At 32.3% G+C, this 20,828-nt stretch overlaps 1 protein-coding gene across 2 annotated transcripts; it reads right to left on the reverse strand.

Moving 5' to 3' along the window:
• Positions 1-1,815: 1,815 nt before the first annotated feature.
• LOC134240186 (uncharacterized) lies at positions 1,816-20,342 on the reverse strand. Of its 2 annotated transcripts, XR_009986383.1 has the most exons (4): positions 20,299-20,342; positions 3,449-3,643; positions 2,397-2,510; positions 1,816-1,926 (listed from the first exon to the last, which is right to left on the reverse strand). XR_009986383.1 is itself a non-coding variant. In XM_062722294.1 (3 exons), exons 1-3 carry the CDS (start codon positions 3,624-3,626, stop codon positions 1,892-1,894), a joined length of 327 nt encoding a protein of 108 aa, XP_062578278.1. In that variant the 5' UTR covers positions 3,627-3,781; the 3' UTR covers positions 1,816-1,891. The 2 variants fall into 2 exon arrangements, 1 of the variants encoding a protein (XP_062578278.1); XM_062722294.1 differs by lacking the exon at positions 20,299-20,342 and having other exon boundaries at positions 3,449-3,781.
• Positions 20,343-20,828: the final 486 nt, after the last annotated feature.

Consider the following 20,828-nt stretch of genomic DNA (forward strand, 5'->3'; position numbering starts at 1 on the left):
TAGAAACATAAATACATAAGAATATTTTGTAGAAAATGCCTTTTTAATGAGAGAGTATAAAAAGTCGAATGACAGATTTTGTGCGTTTAGGCAAATTTGTCTAATCCTTATTATTTTTAGATCATACAAGGACTGCACATGCAAATGCAATTTTCATGATAACTGCAATCCTTTTTGCATAGGACTTAGGTAACTTAAATGGCAGGAAAGTGGTTAAGTAACTGATCACTAAACATTGTTGTTAATTTACAAGATATGTTGCATATGGCAAGCCCTTATACTATTTATTCATGAAATAAAAAAAATATTTAAATAAGAGAGATACCTCTTTAGCTTATAGAGATATCTCTTTAACTATGAGAGATTTCTTTCTGACTAATAGATATATCTTTATACCTTAGAGATATCTCTTTCAACAGAAGAGATACAAGTATATCTTTTTGTAAGAGATATATCTCTTTTACGTACAAAAAGATATCTTTATAAGCTAGAAAGATATATCTGATTTCTTTTCAGGGTTTGGGCTGCATTTCATTTCCGGAATTTTTGGTAATTATCAGTTTTTCATTTCCAACATTTTTTATTTTTCATTTCCGACATTTTTTGGTTTTCATTTCCAACATTTTTCAAATACATATGTAGAACTTTTAGTAACATCTGAATACTTTACTTATGGAAAATTAAAAGAAAAAAAATTATACATAAATAATTGAAATCCACTATCTGAGTTTTGTAATCTATCAATGACTTGGACATTAAAGGTGTGGTGCTGTCGGTGTCTTCTAGCTATTCCCACTTTTTAAAAATCTCAATTCCACCTATTCCCACTTGCAAATAACAGTAGATGTTTAGATTTACCTGTATTTTGTACATTTTAAGACAGAAAATAATGAATACATCTATGAGAAAATATGATTTATTTCGGATTTTTGAAATAATAAAAAGATCTTACAAGAAAAAGCAACTTAAAACTTAAATTCAAGAACATAGTTAATTATTTGTTTACACAAAATTCCACCTATTCCCACATAAAATCTTACTTTTTTCTACATGATTTTCAAAAAGTGGGAATAGGTAGAATGCTCATTGAACTCTTTTTCCTAGACTTATAATTAGTGCTACATGTATGCATATATGTGTAAATTTTTTTTTTCCTATTTTTTTTTATCAATATTTTGTATTAATACTTTTAAAATTCCATTTTCACTAATACTTAGAAAACATTGAATTGCCGCACATGTAAATTCCGGAAATGAAATCAAAATTAAGTCGGAAATGATAACAAAAAATGTCGGAAATGAAATAAAAAAAATGTCGGAAATGATATGCATATTTCCGGAAATGAAATGCAGCGAGCATTTGGCAGTCTCAACGTTTAACACTCCTCCCGAACGCCATGCAGTATTTAAGTGACATCTCCAATACCAATGAGTTAAACCTCGTTATGCTCTCCAATGGCCTCTCCATTTCTGGACTCTTTAAAAAATTTAGAAGCTTGATTTCCGAAAAGACGATATTTCTCATTCTTTTTTTTAAATTCTTAAAATGAAACTGTAGTGCGTATATAAAACTACAAATACACATGGGCCAGATTCAATTATTTGATCTACATGTATTTGTTTTTTTTGAAATACAGAACTTCTATTACTTTTACACAAACGATGTTGAAAATTTACACAAGCCGTCTTATAAATTATGTGAAATTTTATGCGTTTAAATTTTACGGATTTATAAAACTCGTAAAAATTAGTAAAAATTAGCAGCACGTGAAAAAATATCCGTTATACGGTATGAGAATTAGTTCAAATGAGCAAAATCTGAGTATAATGTATCCAAAAGTTCAGTGTATATTAGACAAACAAAGTTTCATTATGTTACAAAAAAGAAATACTTACCTTTTAAGAGTTTTGTTCAGACAGCCCGGGTCTGTAAATATATTACGATTTTGACAAATTTTAAATGAATGCAGATACATAGAACTGAATCACAGTAACTTTTGTAATTATGAAAAAAAATCCCATTAATTCATCTGTCTCTCTTCTCTTACCAAAAACATCCTTTCCATGAGTTTAAAGTGAAATTATCTTTCTTGATAAAAAATTGTAAAATAATTTTTTGAAAAGCAAGACGAGTCATGCAACAGTAACCTTTCCATCCACAGCTGATAAATTAAGTTAACTAGGTTCATCAATTGTAAATGGTAAGTTACAAAAATCAAACAAAAGTTAACAATGCGTAAACTGTAGTTTTTGCTTTTTACATCTACCTTTTATATAATTTTTTCGCAAAAATAGACTGTAAACAATCTTAATTTTATTACTTAATAAACAGTATGTATCATACATTTTACTCTGCATCTACTTAAATTCATATTATGTCTGATAGTGTGTACTTACATAAATAAACCATATTAGATCTGTATTTAGTGTCTGGGCATGCTCCATACTGAGGGTCAGAGGAGGTGTGATCAATGTAACCAGCGGCCATTTTATTGAAAATTGGACAGTAATCTACATGTAAAAATGAATGAAAGGTCCATAGTAAAAAATGCTCATCTTAATAACGATGGCCCTTCTGTTTAAAAACATATTTTCCCAAATCTTAATAAAAATGTAACGAATCAAATGTAATGAAACTTTTATGCAAGTATAATCCTTCTGGCCACTGATTCATGAAATGAATTTAAAAAACAAAAAACAAATATTTGTCACAAATTTATTATCCCCCTTTGAAAGAGGGATTGCCACTTCCTTAAAAAGTAAATCTGCTTCATCCAAGAATGTCTGTAAGTATAGAAAGTTAAACTGTAATTGGCCCAGTGATTCTTAGAAAGATATTGAAAATGTAAAATATGTACACGACAAGCGACGGACGAAAGAAAGACCGGAGAACTTCGATCAGAAACGCTTTAAGCATTTGCCAATTGATGAAATACTGTATACAGGGAAATTTTCGCCCCGTTTTTCCCTTCCTGCTCATGGTCCTAAGAGCCGAGTATAGAAAAAAAAATTGCAGCTCTCCTAAGGCAAGTGGTGGCGTCTCCATATGAGTGAAAAATTTTCGAGAGGGACGTTAAACAATATACAATCAATCGTCCTATATACTTTCATTTTGGACGAATTCAAAACAAGGCAAATTAAAAGAACACAGTATAATTTCTTACACAAAACTGTGATTGAGTGAATTCAAAAGGGGCAAAATTGTTTGAAAGTGTGAAAGGGCGAAAATAAAACGGGATGAAAATAACCCTGTATACAGTAGCATAATATACATAATATGATATGTGAATTCAACATGAAACAAAATATTTCAAACAATTTAATTATTTCCTATTTTCTGAAAGTTACACGTCAAACCATTACACGTTTACTAGTATCCCATGCCCATATGGAATGTAGATAAGAACAAAAACATTGCTTATTTGATATATTTTGTACAGAGTTCTTACTTCTTTCTGTCCATTGTGGTTGGACACAGACCTCATACGGGTTGTTATCTTGGTTCGGAATACAGTGATACAAGTCCAGCTTCTGACAATTAAACTTCCTCTCCAAATCTTCCCAATAATTTCTATTGAAGGGGCAAAATGTTCCGGATTGTAAGGGCTTGAATTGGATTTTTTCCATCCCTTGTACAGGTAACCCTTTAAAACAACAAAGTTGGAGATTGAAATTCTTATGTTCACATTTAAGTGTTTAAACGGTCCTGTAATGGCATATGCATTACATAGCAAAAGATGTTTTCAAAAATTACTCAACTGGGTCCGGGGTCCGTAGATTTTGGAAAATTGACGCGAAATTGGAAAACTGACACAAATTTGTTAAAACTGGAATTTTTTTTAAACGAACAAATTTTGTTTTTTTTTACCCCAATAAATGAAAATGAAGGGGTCTAAAGCTGCCGATGTAACGAAACAGTTAAGAATGAAGACAAATATGCTGTTATAAATTATTGGAAAATAAGAATTGCCAAAAAAAAAAATGATTGTGGTATTCGTATAATTCCATGATTGATGATGTAAGAGAAATTAAGTTTACGTATTATATTTCAACTGGATAATGAAAAGATCTAGGAAAAAATCATGTCTGACGTGAAGAAAAAAGTCTAAATGAAAACACCTTTTTTTACTTGGATAATGGTTATTTCGAGAGAAAATATTTTCTTTTAGAAATTATTCCATTCATTGCTGAGTTTACGTGGGCACTTTTTTTTATTGTCCTTTGCATTCATGACTGGAGTAATAATAAATAAAATAAAAGTTTGGAAATGATACATGTATGTGGGAAATTAGTTGTTTTCCAGTAATTTTATTGCATAATAAAAAAAACATGTACATAAGAATATTTTCTAGAAAAGGCCTTTTTAAGGACAGACGAGACGTTCCTTAATAATAGATAAATTTTTCTAAGAGTTTGTCATTGAAGTATTGCTACTAAAACATGTTTACTCACAAAAAATTAAGGTACCTTACCAGGCATTTCTGCAAGATACCAGGGGTAGTTTTTCTTATATAATCCTTTGGGGAAGAAAAATAATTTTCCAATTTCAAATGTTTAAGTGTTTGGATTTTTTTAAAAACGTTTAGAAACTGGTTTAGAAATCAGAATGTTATTAAATTTTTGAATAGTTTTCATATATAACGAAGATATACAAAACAGATTTTGAGGAACGTCTCGTCTGACCTTAAATGAGAGAATAAAAAATGTCTGATGACAAAGAAGATGGGCGCATTTGGCGGGTGATCTGCAGGAATCATTTGTACGAAACATTTATGGTTTAAATGTCCATGATTTGGTTGGCTGAATATAGCTGGTCAGATTTTACAAACACGACCATAGGTTTTCTTTTTCTAATTTAGTTTGAAAGACTTTGTGAGATTGTAACATTTATGTCCGTTTTTCCTAGGGGGTACTATAACATAGTAATGTTTCACAAAAAATAAACACCTAAAATATTTAATGCATAGATGCATGATAAGTGTACATGTAACTATATAATAAAAGATTGGAATTGATTTCGCTCGAGAACCAAACTGAACCAAAATTTATCTAATTAAAATAATACATCAGTACATAAAACGAAACTAACAAAATAAATAGTTGTTTGCATGAAAAAAAAAATTAACGCCCAATGCCAGGCTCGAACCAAAAACTTTTCGCTCCGAGTGAACTGAACAGGTAGCCTAACTTACTGAGCTATCACCGCTACACACATACAAATGATTTTAAAAGGACAAAGAAGCACCACATTTACACATCTGGATTTTTTTGGAAAAAGTTCATTTTTCGTGGTCTCTGGGTCTTCTCTCCATTTATTGAAAATATGTATTCGTTTCTTTGAATTGAAATACACACAAACAATGTTTAAAAATCATGGAGAGAAGACCCAGAGATAGAAAAATTTTAGAAAAATGTGATTAAAAATGTACCATTTTGTGCCAAATGTCTGATCTGGCCAATTTTCAAGTTATTTTTTTTTAGCAAATCAAAGCCCAATTTCGGGAAAATATTTTCCTTTCCTGTTGCACATGAACCCAGTAAATAAAAAAATGTTAAAATTTCATGTGACATGTCGATAAAATTTTCACTTTTCAATTACGCCCAGATTCCTGCCGAATGCCAATCAAAAGGGTCCTCGTTCTTTTGTGCGTTTAAGCAAATAAGCAAATACTATTTTTATTATATCATGCAAGGACTGCACATGCATTGGCAATTTTTTGTATAGGATTTAGGTAACTTAAATGGCAGGAAGGTTGACCCTGTCAAGATTTATAGACGTCTTGCAAGTAAAGAATTCAAACAAATATTTTTATAATATTTTGTTAATATTCCTTTCTGAACTCTCCTTTTTTTCAAGCACACGTAATTGGGAAAGAAAGAATCAAAATTTGGGAAAATATGGCTGATTTTTGGATTGGATTGGGAATGGGTCCGGTATAAATATAAATGACTATAAATAACAGTGAATTTTAAATCTTAAAAAAGAGAGATTTCGATAACTTGTTGATTAAACCTAAGATGATTTAAATTGTAAGATATTTATACCGGAAAATGTCTTCAAACATACAACATATTAGAAATCACTAAAAAAGTGTACTCTCCGTATGTTTGCACTTTCAATATCTATTTAGAAAAAGTCAACAGGAAGTGCTGAATAACATGTACACGTAAAGCAACAAAATAAAGAGGTTTAGTTACACGTTTTGCGACGAACTTGTACGGATGACGTCATCAGTCGTTGTGTTCTTCGACATTATGACGTCAAATCCAACGTGTAGCTACAAGTTTATAACGTGTAATACACTAGAGAGGTTTAGTTACACGTTTTGCGACGAACTTGTACGGGTGACGTCATCAATTGTTGTGTTCTTCGACGTCATGACGTCAAATCCAAGTTTAGAACGTGTAATACACTGTCTACACGTACGACGTAAACGGGTAAAGTTATGGGTTAAATTCTTTTTTTTTCGATGCAGTTGATTGATTTTTGTGCTATAAAACAAGAACACTAGTCTATCTAAAACTTTCATGAATGATGATTCGATGATTCCATCAAAATATTAATTAGTATTTTTATCAATAAAAAGTTAAACTCAAACTGATACCAAACAGGATGTTTACTGAGTATTTTGTACGCAGGATTCATATGAAGAAGACCCCGCCCGTCAATGCACCAAATAAAAATTCATGGTTTCTTGGTGATTTTTCCCTTTCTGTTATTTTTATTAAAACCTATTTTAACACCTCTATATTCTCTATTTTTATGTATAATAAAATATTTTAGAACTATTATATAACATCCACAGGCACTAGTGACATAACAAAAAAATATAACACCTCGCCTAATAACTTACAGGTAGTAGGCCTATGTGTAACCTCAAGTGCTTGTTGAGATTTTATTTCATTAACTATTTTTTTCTTTGGTACTATCACTTGTAAAGATCTAGCGCAGACGCGTATTTAAAAAAAGGGGGGCGGGCGGTGTCTGATTTTGGGTTTAACAATGTATTGATGTATTAAATTTTATTCTATGCCTTTTTTCTAGACGTTATAATGATTGATCCTTCACATTTTATCGTTTTCAAAAAATTTTCTTTTGGACGCCCCCCCATCCACAAAGTGCAAAATGTAGTCGTTTTTATCGTCAAGTAAATAATTTTTATGACTGCTTCCATTTTTAAAGTGATGCAGAATGCAGCTTAATATCCTGTAGAGATACTCGATGATAAATATTTAGAGCGATTCACTGCATTGAGATGACAATACATATAATATTTTTTCATAGTTTATGATATCTATGACTAGAGTAAGTGTAAATTCCATTTCATCATTGATTGTCTAAATTAAAAATAATAAATACAATGCCGTTCAATTAATTTACTGTTCAATCACGTTTGCATACGTACACGTGTACGTATAACTAAATCATTTTATTGACGTTGACGTCAAATAGAACGTGTACGTCAAAGTTACGCATACACGTTGTTACGTCACTTGTAACTAAACCTCTCTACTGTCTGCACGTACGACGTAAACGGGTAAAGTTATGGATTAAATTCTTTGTTTTTTCATTCAGTTGATTGATTTTAATGCAGTAAAACAAGAACACTAATCTATCTAAAAAAAATTATTGAATGGCGATTCAATGATTCCATCAAAGTATTTGTGACGCGCCAAGCAAAACCTCCCTTAACGAAGAATTTTGACATTTTCAGTTTTTTATTGATCCTTGTAGAGTTTTTCTTTCTCTTTCGTTTGATGTATAACATGACATATATTTCTGTGTATAAATGTATAAAATATCGCACGACAAAGACGGAATATTGACTTTGACGTATAGTGTACGCGTGCGTAACTTCATGAATTTTCATAACGTAAAATCGTAAAATAACGAGAAGCTATATAATGATTTCATGATATAAACTAGTATTTTTAAAAAGATAATTTGATTTGATTCCCTTAAAAATATCAATAATTAAGATTTTTAATCGTAATGATAAAAATAAACATTGTAAACTATATCTTTGAAAAATGAAAGGAGGGAGGGGGGGGGGGTGATGGACAATGGCAAAAGAAACGTTACTCAAATCAAAAATCTTCTCTTTCTCTAAAAGCTATTCCAATTTATGTTTTTAATGCAAGAAAATGGCAGACAACAGTAGAAGGAAATAAGCAAAATTTATATGAAAAAATTATATTTATGTATTCTTATGCTTATATGCAAGCTCACCGCAGCTTGTTTTTGCTAATTTTGTATAAGTCAAATAAAACACTTTCATAGAGATGAATAATGTCATTTATTAAAATGACGGTATAAATGTGAACAATTTAACAAACAAGAAGGGGATCAGATTCACAAGCTTTGATTAGCAGTTACGTAAAATATGATAATGTCTGATCCCCCAAAACTGACTAGAAAAAGTATCTGTAAGACAAGACAATGAAAACTTCATATGAAAAAGTTAGCAAAAAGATGGCACATCAAAACAAAATAGGCCACAAGATGTGACATGCAAGTCACATCCATGTTAGATGTGACATGCAGATCACATCCGTGCCATCCAAGGTGAGCTTGCACACAATACGAATTATTCATGGAAGCAGTTAATCACTGGCCTCTCCATACATTTCGTTTTAAAGTAATGAAATGAAAAATCTTCCTATCATTATTCCAAAATCACGGTTTACACGAAATTGTCATATGTAATACAAAATGAAGGAAGAACATCTAATGATATAATATCTGAGAAATGTTAAGAAATATAGGCATTACTAAGTAATTAAAAGTATGGAAGAACAATAATTTCAGAATAAATGATATAACAATCACAAAGTATTCTATGAGCCAGCAAGCAAGCTAGGTGAAGAGGGGTGTATTTTAATATCTAACAGCAGTTATTCACTGACCTGTCAGTGTGCAAAAGAACATGTTCTTTAAGGTACTATACTTGTAGGAGTAAAACAATACAGCAGTTAATCACTGACCTGTATTTATACTACATTCTATTAGCTGACTATTTATCATGAGTAGAACAAAACAACAGTTAATCACTGACCTGTATTGAACTACTTCCTAGTATCTGACTATTTATTGTTTATAGAACAAACAGCAGTGAATCACTGACCTGTATTTTAAGTACATCCTAGTATCTGACTATCTATCATGAGTGGAACAAAACAGCAATTAAACACTGACCATCATTTGAAGTATCGGTACATTATAGAATCCATTCTAGAATCTGGCTATCCATTGGGAGTAGAACAAAATTTATATGTTTGAGGTCTAGTAATTTAAGCAAACTTAAATTTTGCAATTTCTACCTTGTGATGAGTGATAGTGTCCTTGAGTATGACACAAGGTTAGTGAAAATTTTACATACTCAACCTTGAATTATTTAATTTTCCCTACTTATACTACTTTTAACTGTTTAGTTCCAATTTGTAAATTATAGATTTGAATTAGAAATTGAACAAAATCTTCAACAATCCCAATAATACCTGCAAAACAACTGTTCCTCTTAGAACTGTAGAACCAACTGTGGTATACATTAATTTCATGACTTATTTCCTTTTAATGGAGGAACATACCATGCGGTTATTCCAGACAGTATGAATAAGTTTTACAAGGTGAAGGTTAATATTATTATGATCTTAAGCAAATCGTGAATATAATGTGAACTTCCCAGATTATACTGAATTTTGTAAATAGCATCTAATATCCCTAAAATAAGATTGCATGGAAAGTCGCCTTAATGTTAAACTAGCAAACTTAAAGGTGTTTAAAGTCTTAAAATCTAATTACTAAAGGCATAGTACAGAGGTAATTAATTGAAGGGGTATAATTAGCCTATACCAAAGCCTATTTAAGCAAACGATAAAATATTTTCTTGCAAGATACGTAACCTATGATTTTATTTGTAAGAATACTTTGTTTAAGGACAAATTCCTTCCCTATAGATTATGTTTATTATTAAAGACACATTATTTAATTTGTTGCATTAAAGGAACATTAATCCTGATTTTGTCATGTTCAAATTTGTCACATCTTTAATCTTGATTCCAAACAAGATTACTCATTCCTTTGACTGGATAGTCCTAGCATATAGAGTGGATTGTTTACCTGTTGAAGGACATATCCCTCCCATAAGTATTTAAAACTGAAGAAGTGAGAATCCTATCCTTAATTTATTAACAGAAAGGTCAGTTGTGAAAGGGGATCATTTGTGATGTGGATAATTGGAATCTGTAATACAATTTGCTTGCTGACTCACCTGCAAATGTTTTATAAGAAACCAAGTTTCAAGATATAGCTAGTATGGATGCTTTCTCAACCAACGTTAGCGGATATCCTGGTCATTCAGCTGATCTAGGGAACATCCATGGCAGCACTGCTGCAGTTTTGCTGGCACATACATGTATCTGCATCTTATATAAGGTTATTGCATGGTAAAGTCAAAAAGTGTCAACCAAGTTTTGAACTTTTAAATACAGATATAATATATAAAATTCACGGCATTAGGCACAGCTTCATTTGGTTCCCTAGGCTATGGAGATTATCTCAGTTCCCTCTTAACTGGAATTAGTGGAATGTTATGATGAGGGTTATAAGGATTCTTTCCTGAGGATCTGTGTTCTCACCGATTGTTCGGGAAGTATCTACAATGTACTTTAAAGTTAATTTTTTATCATTACTCATCCAAGTACAAAGTGCTCACAAGGGAGGATACAACCTTAAAACTGGGATGCAAAATTAGGTCTACATGAGCAAACAATGCAACAACAAAAGAAAGGAAACTTTCTTTAGAATGAATGTACTATTAATAACATTAATATTAGCTTCAATAGGAAAAACCGTGCCAAAAGTTAGATATGCTTTATAGGACACAATTTGAATGTTATTACGAGCAATTAACAATCAACACTATAAGTAACTTTGACCCAACCAACAGATGTGCTTCATAAGACACCATTTGATCAAGTTGATTGTCATTATAAGCGAATAAAAACAATATGGGTAATTCTGACACAACCATAAACAGATATGATATGCTACATAAGATGCTAATTGACTGTTATTAGAGGCAGTAAATATATAGGTAACTCCGACCCAACAATGAATAGATATGCTTCATAAGACGTCAATTGATTGTCATTATGAGCAGACAACAATAGACACTCTGACCCATCAATAAACAATATAGGAAACTCTGACCCAACAATAAATAAACAATATGGGTAACTCCCAGCCAACAATAGACATTATGGGTAACCGTGATCTAACAATAAACAATATGGGTTACCCGACTCTTCGATAACAATATGAGTAACTCTGACCCAACAATAAATAAACAACATGGGTAATTCCGACCGAACCATAAACAGTATGGATAAATCTGACGCAATAATAAACAATAAAGGTAACTCTGACCTAACAATAGACAATATGGACAAGTCCGACCCAAACAATAAACAATATAAGTAACTCCGACCCAACAATAAACCGAAAAGCTTCATACGACGCCAATTGATTGTCAGTATGAGCATCCAACAATAAAACAATATGGGTAACTCCGACCCAAACAATAAACAATATAAGTAACTGAGACCCAACAATTAACAATGTGTGTAACATCGACCCAACAATAAACCGAAAAGCTTCATACCACGCCAATTGATTGTCAGTATGAGCATCCAACAAAAAAAAAAAAAAAAAAAAAAAAATGGGTATACTGACCCAGAAGGTACAAATCTACTGTGTACCAAAACAATATGGGTATACTGACCCAAAAGGTACAAATCTACTGTGTACCAAAACCAAACAAATTTGGGTATACTGCCCCAAAAGGTACAAATCTACTGTGTACCAAAACCAAACAAATTTGGGTATACTGACCCAGAAGGTACAAATCTACTGTGTACCAAAACCAAACAAATTTGGGTATACTGCCCCAAAAGGTACAAATCTACTGTGTACCAAAACCAAACAAATTTGGGTATACTGATCCAAAAGGTACAAATCTACTGTGTACCAAAACCAAACAAATTTGGGTATACTGACCCAGAAGGTACAAATCTACTGTGTACCAAAACCAAACAAATTTGGGTATACTGACCCAGAAGGTACAAATCTACTGTGTACCAAAACCAAACAAATTTGGGTATACTGACCCAAAAGGTACAAATCTACTGTGAACCAAAACCAAACAAATTTGGGTATACTGACCCAAAGGGTACAAATCTACTGTGTACCAAAACCAAACAAATTTGGGTATACTGACCCAGAAGGTACATTCTACTGTGTACCAAAACAATGTGGGTATACTAACCCACAAGTACAAATATTGTGCACCAAAACAATATGGGTATACTGACCCAAAAGGTACAAATCTACTGTGTACCAGACAATAAACAACAAAGGTAACTATGATCCAATAAGTAAATATCTACTGTGTACCAAACAATATGGGTAACTCTGACCCGATAAGTACCTATCTACTGTGTACCAAACCAATAAACAATTAATATGCCAATGAATAACTTTGACTCAATAGGTAAAACCTTGTACCAAAACAATAAACAACTTAAGCAACACTGATCAAATAGCTACATATCAACTTTTTATCAAAACCATAAACTTGAAAGAGTAATACTGATCCCATTAGTACACAATTATAAACTTTGTACAATGTACTAAAATAATCAACCACTTGAGTAACACCGATTCAATTTGTAAGTATCAACTTTGTATCAACAGTTTAAACCATTCACAACACCAACCCAATAAGTACATAAATTATCCACTATGTACCGAAATGATAAACATCTTGAGTAATCATGTAAATATTGTCTACACCAACCAATTTAGTACATATATTTTGACTACATATTACATGTACAATATTCATTCAATATTTATCAATATACAAAACATGAAATGTTACCTATAAACTTTGTACCAAAACTGATCAAACAATAACGGGCAATTCAAGAAATACCACAGTATAGTAACTATTTGAACTATGTATATAAAGCTTAGTCCACAACCCTTAAACTCCCAAGAGTGAAAATGAGATGTTGGTACCTGTATTAACATGATTACAATACACATTTCTCAACTAACTGTACAAGATAGCTGACATTACCTATCAGATGCCTGTTAAGGAGGGACAGTGTCTTAACGATGCTGCCTTGCTGTTTTACATCATGTTGAATGCAAAAACTTGAAATATGCAGACTATGATAGGTAATTCTTGTAGTTCAACAAAACTAAATAACTTTGCATAAAGTTGCTAACTTAAAAGCTTACACCATAGAGCATGATAGAGTATATATGATTTGAGTATTAAACAATGCCTTTGAATAAATGAAAGTGATAACTTGTACAGAAAAACTATTTGGGAAACCCCAAACGCGTTATGTATAATTGTAAATCACTTATATTTAGTAAACATAATACTGGCCTTCGTCCTCAATTACACGGGAAGGCAAACTCTCTTATGCACGCGGAGAAGCAGCACAGGTGTACGCCGGCTGGACCTAAAACGCCCAAGTCGTTGAGGTTCAGGGTCTCCCGCTGTGGCCCCAGCTGTGAAATAGCGATGCTTGCAGCAGATACTTGCAGGATGTTCGTTATCTATCACAACTTTTTGTTGATCAAACTCTGTGTCCACTGATCATGGAGATCGATATAGAGATAATAATCATTAAAGGTATCCATTTGTTTCGTTCAACCAGTAACAAATAGCTTACTTTGAAATCCTTTCAAAACTCAGACTGTAGGAAAAAGTTCCACGTCTGATGTCGCAATAAAGTAGCTCCATAAAATATGTTCTTCTCATGAATATCTGCTCATAAATAAAGTTCATATCGGCAGAAAATTGCACCAAATGTATCATACAGTAATCTGGTAATATATATGATAACCCGCGCACATATTATGTACCACCGCATCACTAAACAATAAACCAGAAAATCCACACGTTCTTGTAAACGGCACTTTATAACACGGACAATATTTTGTTCCTTTCAATTCTTTGGAATTTCATCTCGACAGAAAGCCAGGGCACGTTCAGCTAAGTTAAACAATCACAGACGTTGTAACAAATCTTCAAAATAGACTTGCTTCATTTTAGCGTGGTCAGCATGCGGGTTATCACAATACAAATAAATGACTCGCTTAGCTGACCACGTGACCTTACACCTTCTATCACACGTAATTCATCAACCAAGGCGTGGATCTAAGAATTTTCACATTTTACCAAAATTAATCCTATCGGAAACCTCCAACTAAGTTATCGCATTCAATACATAAATACAATTATTATTCTAATAATTGTTGTTTGTGGTAGTACAAACAATATGCTCATCTTCCTAAATGAGCTTGGGCTAGCATGTTAACCCTTAATCTGATTTGGTGGAGCACTGGACTCGTCCATCGCAAGCCAGAAGCCTGGGGTTCAACCCCAATTAAGCAGAGGCACTTAATTGTCTCTTTTACACCATCAAAAAAGTTCGAGACAGTCCCTATCACTCCTTCCCCCGGGCATTAAAAGTCTACACACTACACAGTATATAAAAAGAAATTTTTTGTCATAGTTTACATTTAAATACCCGAGTTTTTAAAAAGTGCGACTTTTTTTTTTCATCTAAAGGATACCACATTTCTCTTATCACGGTTACTATATGTATTTACATGTTTTAGTTTCGAATGTTTTACTTCGGGAAAAAAGTATGCATCATCTCTTACAACTTTTTGGTTCATTGGTAAGATATTCCGCATCCAGGAATAAATTGTATTGGACTCTTGTAGTAGAGTTTAATCATTTTCTTCTTTAGATGTCGTTATGAAATCGGTCTATAATTCACAAGAGGAACTTGTAACTTGTCAAACTTGTTTCCAATCCTTTTGTATATCTCAATAAATGCGTGTTCAAATCAAAAACAATTAAGATTAGGTGTATAAAATTTTAAATTGTTAAATTTAAGTTTAAACCATTATTTCTTGTAAATCTTTGAACATTTGATTAATTTTTCCTAGCCCTCCGTTTCCTATTTTATATCTATGCTTAAATTATTGAAAAGAAATATGATTAGAATAATTTCGTAACTAAATGAGTTCTGCAATTTATACGCATAATGAGGATGATCATTAAAATTAATTCAGACCGATTATTGTATACTAACCGAATGACAAACCACAATACCAGAAATACATTAATCCCACAAGTAACACATTCCACAACTTCATTTACATTCATTTCTAGACATGGGCTATAAGGTCTAACCTAAACTTTACCATTACCTTCCCGAGAAAGTACATGCACACATTATGATTTATCTTAATCAAATCAAATATTAGTTGCTTTGTAGTATTGTTTAAAACATGCATGTTAAAAATTGCAACAGAAAGTAAGAGAATGGGTAACACATTCTTCATATTCTACGATTATCGTAAAAAGGGGGGGGGGGGCTTTATCTCGTCTATGGACATTCACGCTTAATAGATTACCTGAACTAATATTAGACAAGTTCTTATTGACTTTGACAAGAACAAGGCACACATGCACAATCTTGTAACGATAAATTCTTTTTTTAAAAACATAAAGCGTTTTGATAATTTTGCACAAAACTCCCCATATACGTATGTACATGTATGTACATGTAGGCGTGTATGCATCGTCGGAAACCCACAAGTGATCTCGTCTTTACTTATCACAAGACGAGATCACCCGTGGGTTTCCGACGATGGCATGTATGTACAATGCGACTTTTGCAGGGGAAAAAAATATTGAAATTAATTGTTTTAATTTGTTACAAATATATTTTGAATCACGTGTAATTGGTAGCAAATTTTCATAAATTGAAATGCATAAACAATTCAACAGAAGGTAGATGTGATGTCATATATAAAATGTTGGTAGTAAAATCTTTGTCGGGGAAATAATTATTACAGGTTAAATAAATCCCTAATATTGAAGGTTAAAATAAAATCATTAAAAGGAAAATTTATAATTCTTTAATGTTTAATGATAACTGTTATTCTGTTCTCAGTTCAAAGGGATTAATAAGCACCGGTGACTGCTTTACATTACGTTGTTTTCAAAACGTTAAAGTCACCTCTTCACCTTATTTTTTTCTTCTTGGGTAGAAAAATCATGCTTAAAACATTGGCGTCGGAAGCAAATTGAGGGGGGGGGGGGGGTTAAGTGTAAAAAAAAGAATGAAACCTTCAAAATAAAAAATCCTGACAAGCAAAAAAATGGGGGGGGATTTCCTTTTCACAAACACGAAAATCCTATTTCGGGAGGGGGGGGGGTGGGTTAGAACTTCAGTACCAAAATTTTTTTTCCAAATACCACTACTTTCCTCATTTTTAACCTATACTGCAAGTTGTATGTGGAAAGTGGGGGGGGGGGGGGGGGGGCTAAACCTACGAAGCAATGTTCAATGTCTATACTAAGTATATATTTGGAAAAAAGGGGGGCTAAGCCCTCCTAGCCCCCTGGTTCCGAAGCCTATGTAAAATAATAATAGGTTGGGATGTTTTTAAAAGTGTTCAAACAATTTGCATTAATTTTTAACAATTTGTATTACTTATAACAATTTTAGCGATGTATCAAATAACCTCAACAAACGGGTTATGAATATATAACAGTGAAGCAAAATAACGGAATGTTTAATTTTTTCCCCGGAAATTTCGATAAACATATGTCAATCTGTTTTATTCTCAATCATAAAATATCGTAGAAAGTGGGACAGTCACTGTACAATGTATGCGAGCATCTGTACTGTATATATTCTCGACAAAATTTACAAGTCTCCAACAGATAGAGCAGACACAGGAGAACGGGGGCGAATTTTCCCTACTTTTTTGCGTACAACATGAGAAAGTGTTAAACAATAACAAAATAAATTGAGAAGCTCAAAAGCTCTTTCTTCAAAATATTCATTTTAATTCAACAGCTAAAACTAATTCCGGAAGAAGTGGCCAAGTAAAATACTCTGTGACTTGTCTCTGTCATTTTTAAACTAAACTTCACTTTATGTATTTATCAATATCCTTGGCCAGGTATCAAAGATTATGTACAGTTCTTATTACTTGCAAGGAAAATTGCAACAAAGACGATGTATTTTTCTATAACTTACATCATCTACGGAAGTGAAAAAGATGTAATATCATATACTTCTTTAATTTAATTATGATTATAACGTAGTATTTGATTGGATAAAAAATTATTTTTTATTGCATTAAAAATTTGGTTACCTAAGTCACAATCACTTGCATAAAAAACGCATTGATCCGCCTGACGTAACATTTCAATATTGTACAATTTTTATACGATTTTTTTCTTATATAAACCACAGCGTTATAAATTGGGTAGCTAAGAGAGGTAATTCAGGTCAATTTTCACTGCATTGCTATTTTAAAAAAGATACCTTACCTAGTTTAATGCTCCTGCTTAATTTTTCTTGCATGTGCATCACGATAAAACAGCTGGAAATTAGCAGCTTGAATTCAAAAATCTTTAAAAACTTGTTTGTTTGACATTCTAAGATGAACCGACTAAAATCTTTTTAAAACCTCCAAATTATTCATTCCGGAATTTTCTCATCCAATCAACAACTATTTTTTTTTATTTCCGAAACACCTTCATTCAATATTGAACATTTCCGACAAAAAAATTCGACCTACCTTCCGACGCATTTTTTTTTTTAAAGTGAATAGAAAGACAGCAAACAAACTCCATTTTAAAAAAGGCCTTACGGGATTTTTTTAACATCACACATCTTTAAAAATATACTCTTAATAATTGTGAAAAGGATACTTCACACAGATACTTGACGGAGAATAACTTCTTAAAGAATAAACTAAATCAAACCACACTCAAGAATCTTTTTCAGCATATAAATAAAACAACATCCCCTTGTTCTGCAGGGGAGAGTTTTTTTTCTCGAGGAGGCGTTTTTACGTCGCTTTTTCCTTGTTGACTTTAGACGCGTCTTTTGACGTTACGTCATAATAGACATAAGGGAGGTTTTTGCTTGGCGCGTCACATTTGTATTTTTATCAGTGAAAAGTTAAACTCAAACTGATACCAAACAGAATGTTTACTTTGTACGCAGGATTCATTTGAAGAAGACCCCGCCAATGCACCAAATAAACATTCTTGGCGGTGATTTTTTTTCCCTTTATATTATTTTTTATTAAAACCTACTTTAACACCTCTATATTCTTTAATTTTTTAAAAATAAAATATTTTCTATCAGATAACATCCACAGGCACTAGTGACATAACAAAAATATTACCCCTCGCTTACAGTTATAGGTAGAACATGTATGTGTAACGTCAAGTCTTGTGGAGATTGTATTCATTAACTTTTTTTTCCCTTTTGTACTAGCACTGATGAAGATCTAGAGCAAACACGTATTAAAAAAAGGAAAAAAAAGGGGGAGGCGATGTCTGATTTTGGTTTTTTAACAATTTTATTCCATGCCTCCTTTCTAGACGTTATAATCACTGAGCCCTCACATTCTATCGTTTTCAAAAGGTTTTCTGTTGGACCTCCCCCCCTCCACAAAGTGCAAAATGTGGTCGTTTTTTTTAACTCGTCAATCAAATATTTTTATGATTGCTTCCATTTTTAAAGTGATGCAGAATTAAAAACTTGTCCTGTAGAGATACTAGGTGACAAAATATTTAGAGCGCTTCACTGCAGTTTGATGAAGATACATATAATAATTTTTCATAGTTTATGATATCTATGATCAGAAGAAGTATAAATTCCAATTTACAAATGATTTGTATATTGAAATTAATAAATACAATGCCGTTCAATTAATTTACTGTACTCTCCAATCACAAAATTTGCATACGTACACGTGTACGTATAACTAAATCATGTTATTGACGTTGACGTCAAGTATAACGTGAACGTCAAAGTTTCGCGTACACGTTGTTACGTCACTTGTAACTAAACCTCTCTAATGTACAATATTAGTTATCCAGGTTCAATCAAGGGTGTACGGGGATTTACCCCAGGTTTTATTCCATACACCCTGAGGCCAACCCGGGGTAAATCCCCGTACACCCTTGATTGGACCTGGATAACGAATTTATTTCCTTCATACCCATAAAAATGCTTTGTAAACATCAAAGTGTGTCTCAATCTATCGATTAGATAAAGTTCTACGTACTAAAATGCATCGTGACGTCACGTTATTTGGTTTTTATCATAGAGAATGTATGCATTGTGACGTCACGTTTTATTTACACCCGGCTCAAGTCGGGTGCACGGATATTTACACCCGACTTTGTAACCAATCAAAGCTCGTGTTTCAAACTAGATAGGAAATAAAGTTTAATACTATACAAGCAGTTATAACGTTTGGCATGTGCAAATGCCATAAAATCATGATTACAGTGTGGTAAATATTTAAAAAAATATCTTCAGTACGCAAATATATACATTTTCAGAATTAGGAATAAAATTTATACATCCATATTGATATATACATTGTAAAAGTATAAGAAGAAGATTGGTAGGTAGATGTTTACAGTTGTAGTTTATGCATGAAGATAAGTTCAATAAATGAATATACATATACATTAATTCGGGATTCCATTTATTTGATCTTTATAACTGAATACTTACTAAATATTAATGCAAGAATATTTAGTTTAGAAATCTTTCAAGAACAAGCAAATGACTGTAGTCATTCAAAATACATACGACAGTGTAAAGTACATTACTAAACTTATCGTTACCATTAAACAAATAAACTGAGTAATAAAAAAAGTACTATAAATAAAGAAAAGATTGAATTAAATCATTTATATATTTTCACACTATTTGAAAACTTGATGATTGTCAAGACTTTTTCTTCACAAAGATATGCATCTACAAACGAGATGATAATTTAACGCAATTTTGGGCTAAATGAAATGTCAGAGGAAAACAGCTAGGGTATGGATATGGTCGTCACGGACGTGGTTAGGGTACACGAGAAATGGCAGGAATCAGAGAATGTCAGGGGACTTCAAGGAGTAGAGACAGCTAAAAGAGGAAGTTAGGGGACATAGGGACTAGAAAGAGTAGTCAAAGACAACGACATTGGATCGTAGGTGAGAGTCGGGGAGAAAAGAGAAAATGATAGGGACTGAAAGAACATCAGGGTATTTTTTTTTTGAGATCTAAAATAAATTTTTGTGACAGGAGTGCTTTTAAAATGTGCTTGAGTGAAAATTTCTCTCAATGTAAATTCTAAATAAACATACAAAATTACTAATTTATCACTTACCTGGTAAATCCTGTTTACCTGTTAAAGACACTTTGTATCACGTGCCTTATACGGCTTTTCCGACGAAACCAAAAGTTATGGTTTTTTTAATACGAGTTCCCCACCTAGAGACCCGTCTTCTAGTAGTGCTGTCAAAAGGGGTAGCAAATACACTGAAATTGTACTGGTAAATTTTGTTGAAAATAACTGTAGAATAGTATTAAGAAGTTTTTCTTTTTAATTCCATACAAAATTTAATTCTTTCGGGGAAAATCCGCGGCCGGGGATATGAACTCAACATTTTTTGTAAGCCTAAACACCTATTACTAGTATATCAATATATGTGGACATGCAGATTGACTACTTAATATTCAAGTGAAAAGAAGAGTTTCTCAGATTACATTAAATATTGGAAATTTTTGTTTTCTAGATTTTTCGATACAACTCATGACATAGTGTATGCTGCTAGAGATTTTCATTCCAAAATATTATAAAACAAGAAGTCCAGAGTCACATCGTTTATTTCAGCACTTTGGCTTGGAAAAGGCAGA

This window comes from Saccostrea cucullata, unplaced genomic scaffold, assembly GCF_032062105.1.
Source record: "Saccostrea cucullata isolate Sc308-1 unplaced genomic scaffold, CSIRO_AGI_Scuc_v1 ctg74, whole genome shotgun sequence".
In the NCBI taxonomy this organism is placed as follows: Eukaryota; Metazoa; Mollusca; class Bivalvia; order Ostreida; family Ostreidae; genus Saccostrea; species Saccostrea cuccullata.

What these genes read in the sequence shown, in the direction of transcription:
- LOC134240186 (XM_062722294.1), bottom strand. Translation starts at nt 3,626, where the DNA reads ATGGAAAAAATCCAATTCAAGCCCTTACAATCCGGAACATTTTGCCCC. An exon ending in ACCACAATGGACAGAAAGAA is followed by an intron (nt 2,511 to 3,448) that starts GTAAGAACTCTG and finishes TTTTACATGTAG; the next exon opens with ATTACTGTCCAATTTTCAAT. An exon ending in ATCTAATATGGTTTATTTAT is followed by an intron (nt 1,927 to 2,396) that starts GTAAGTACACAC and finishes ATATATTTACAG; the next exon opens with ACCCGGGCTGTCTGAACAAA.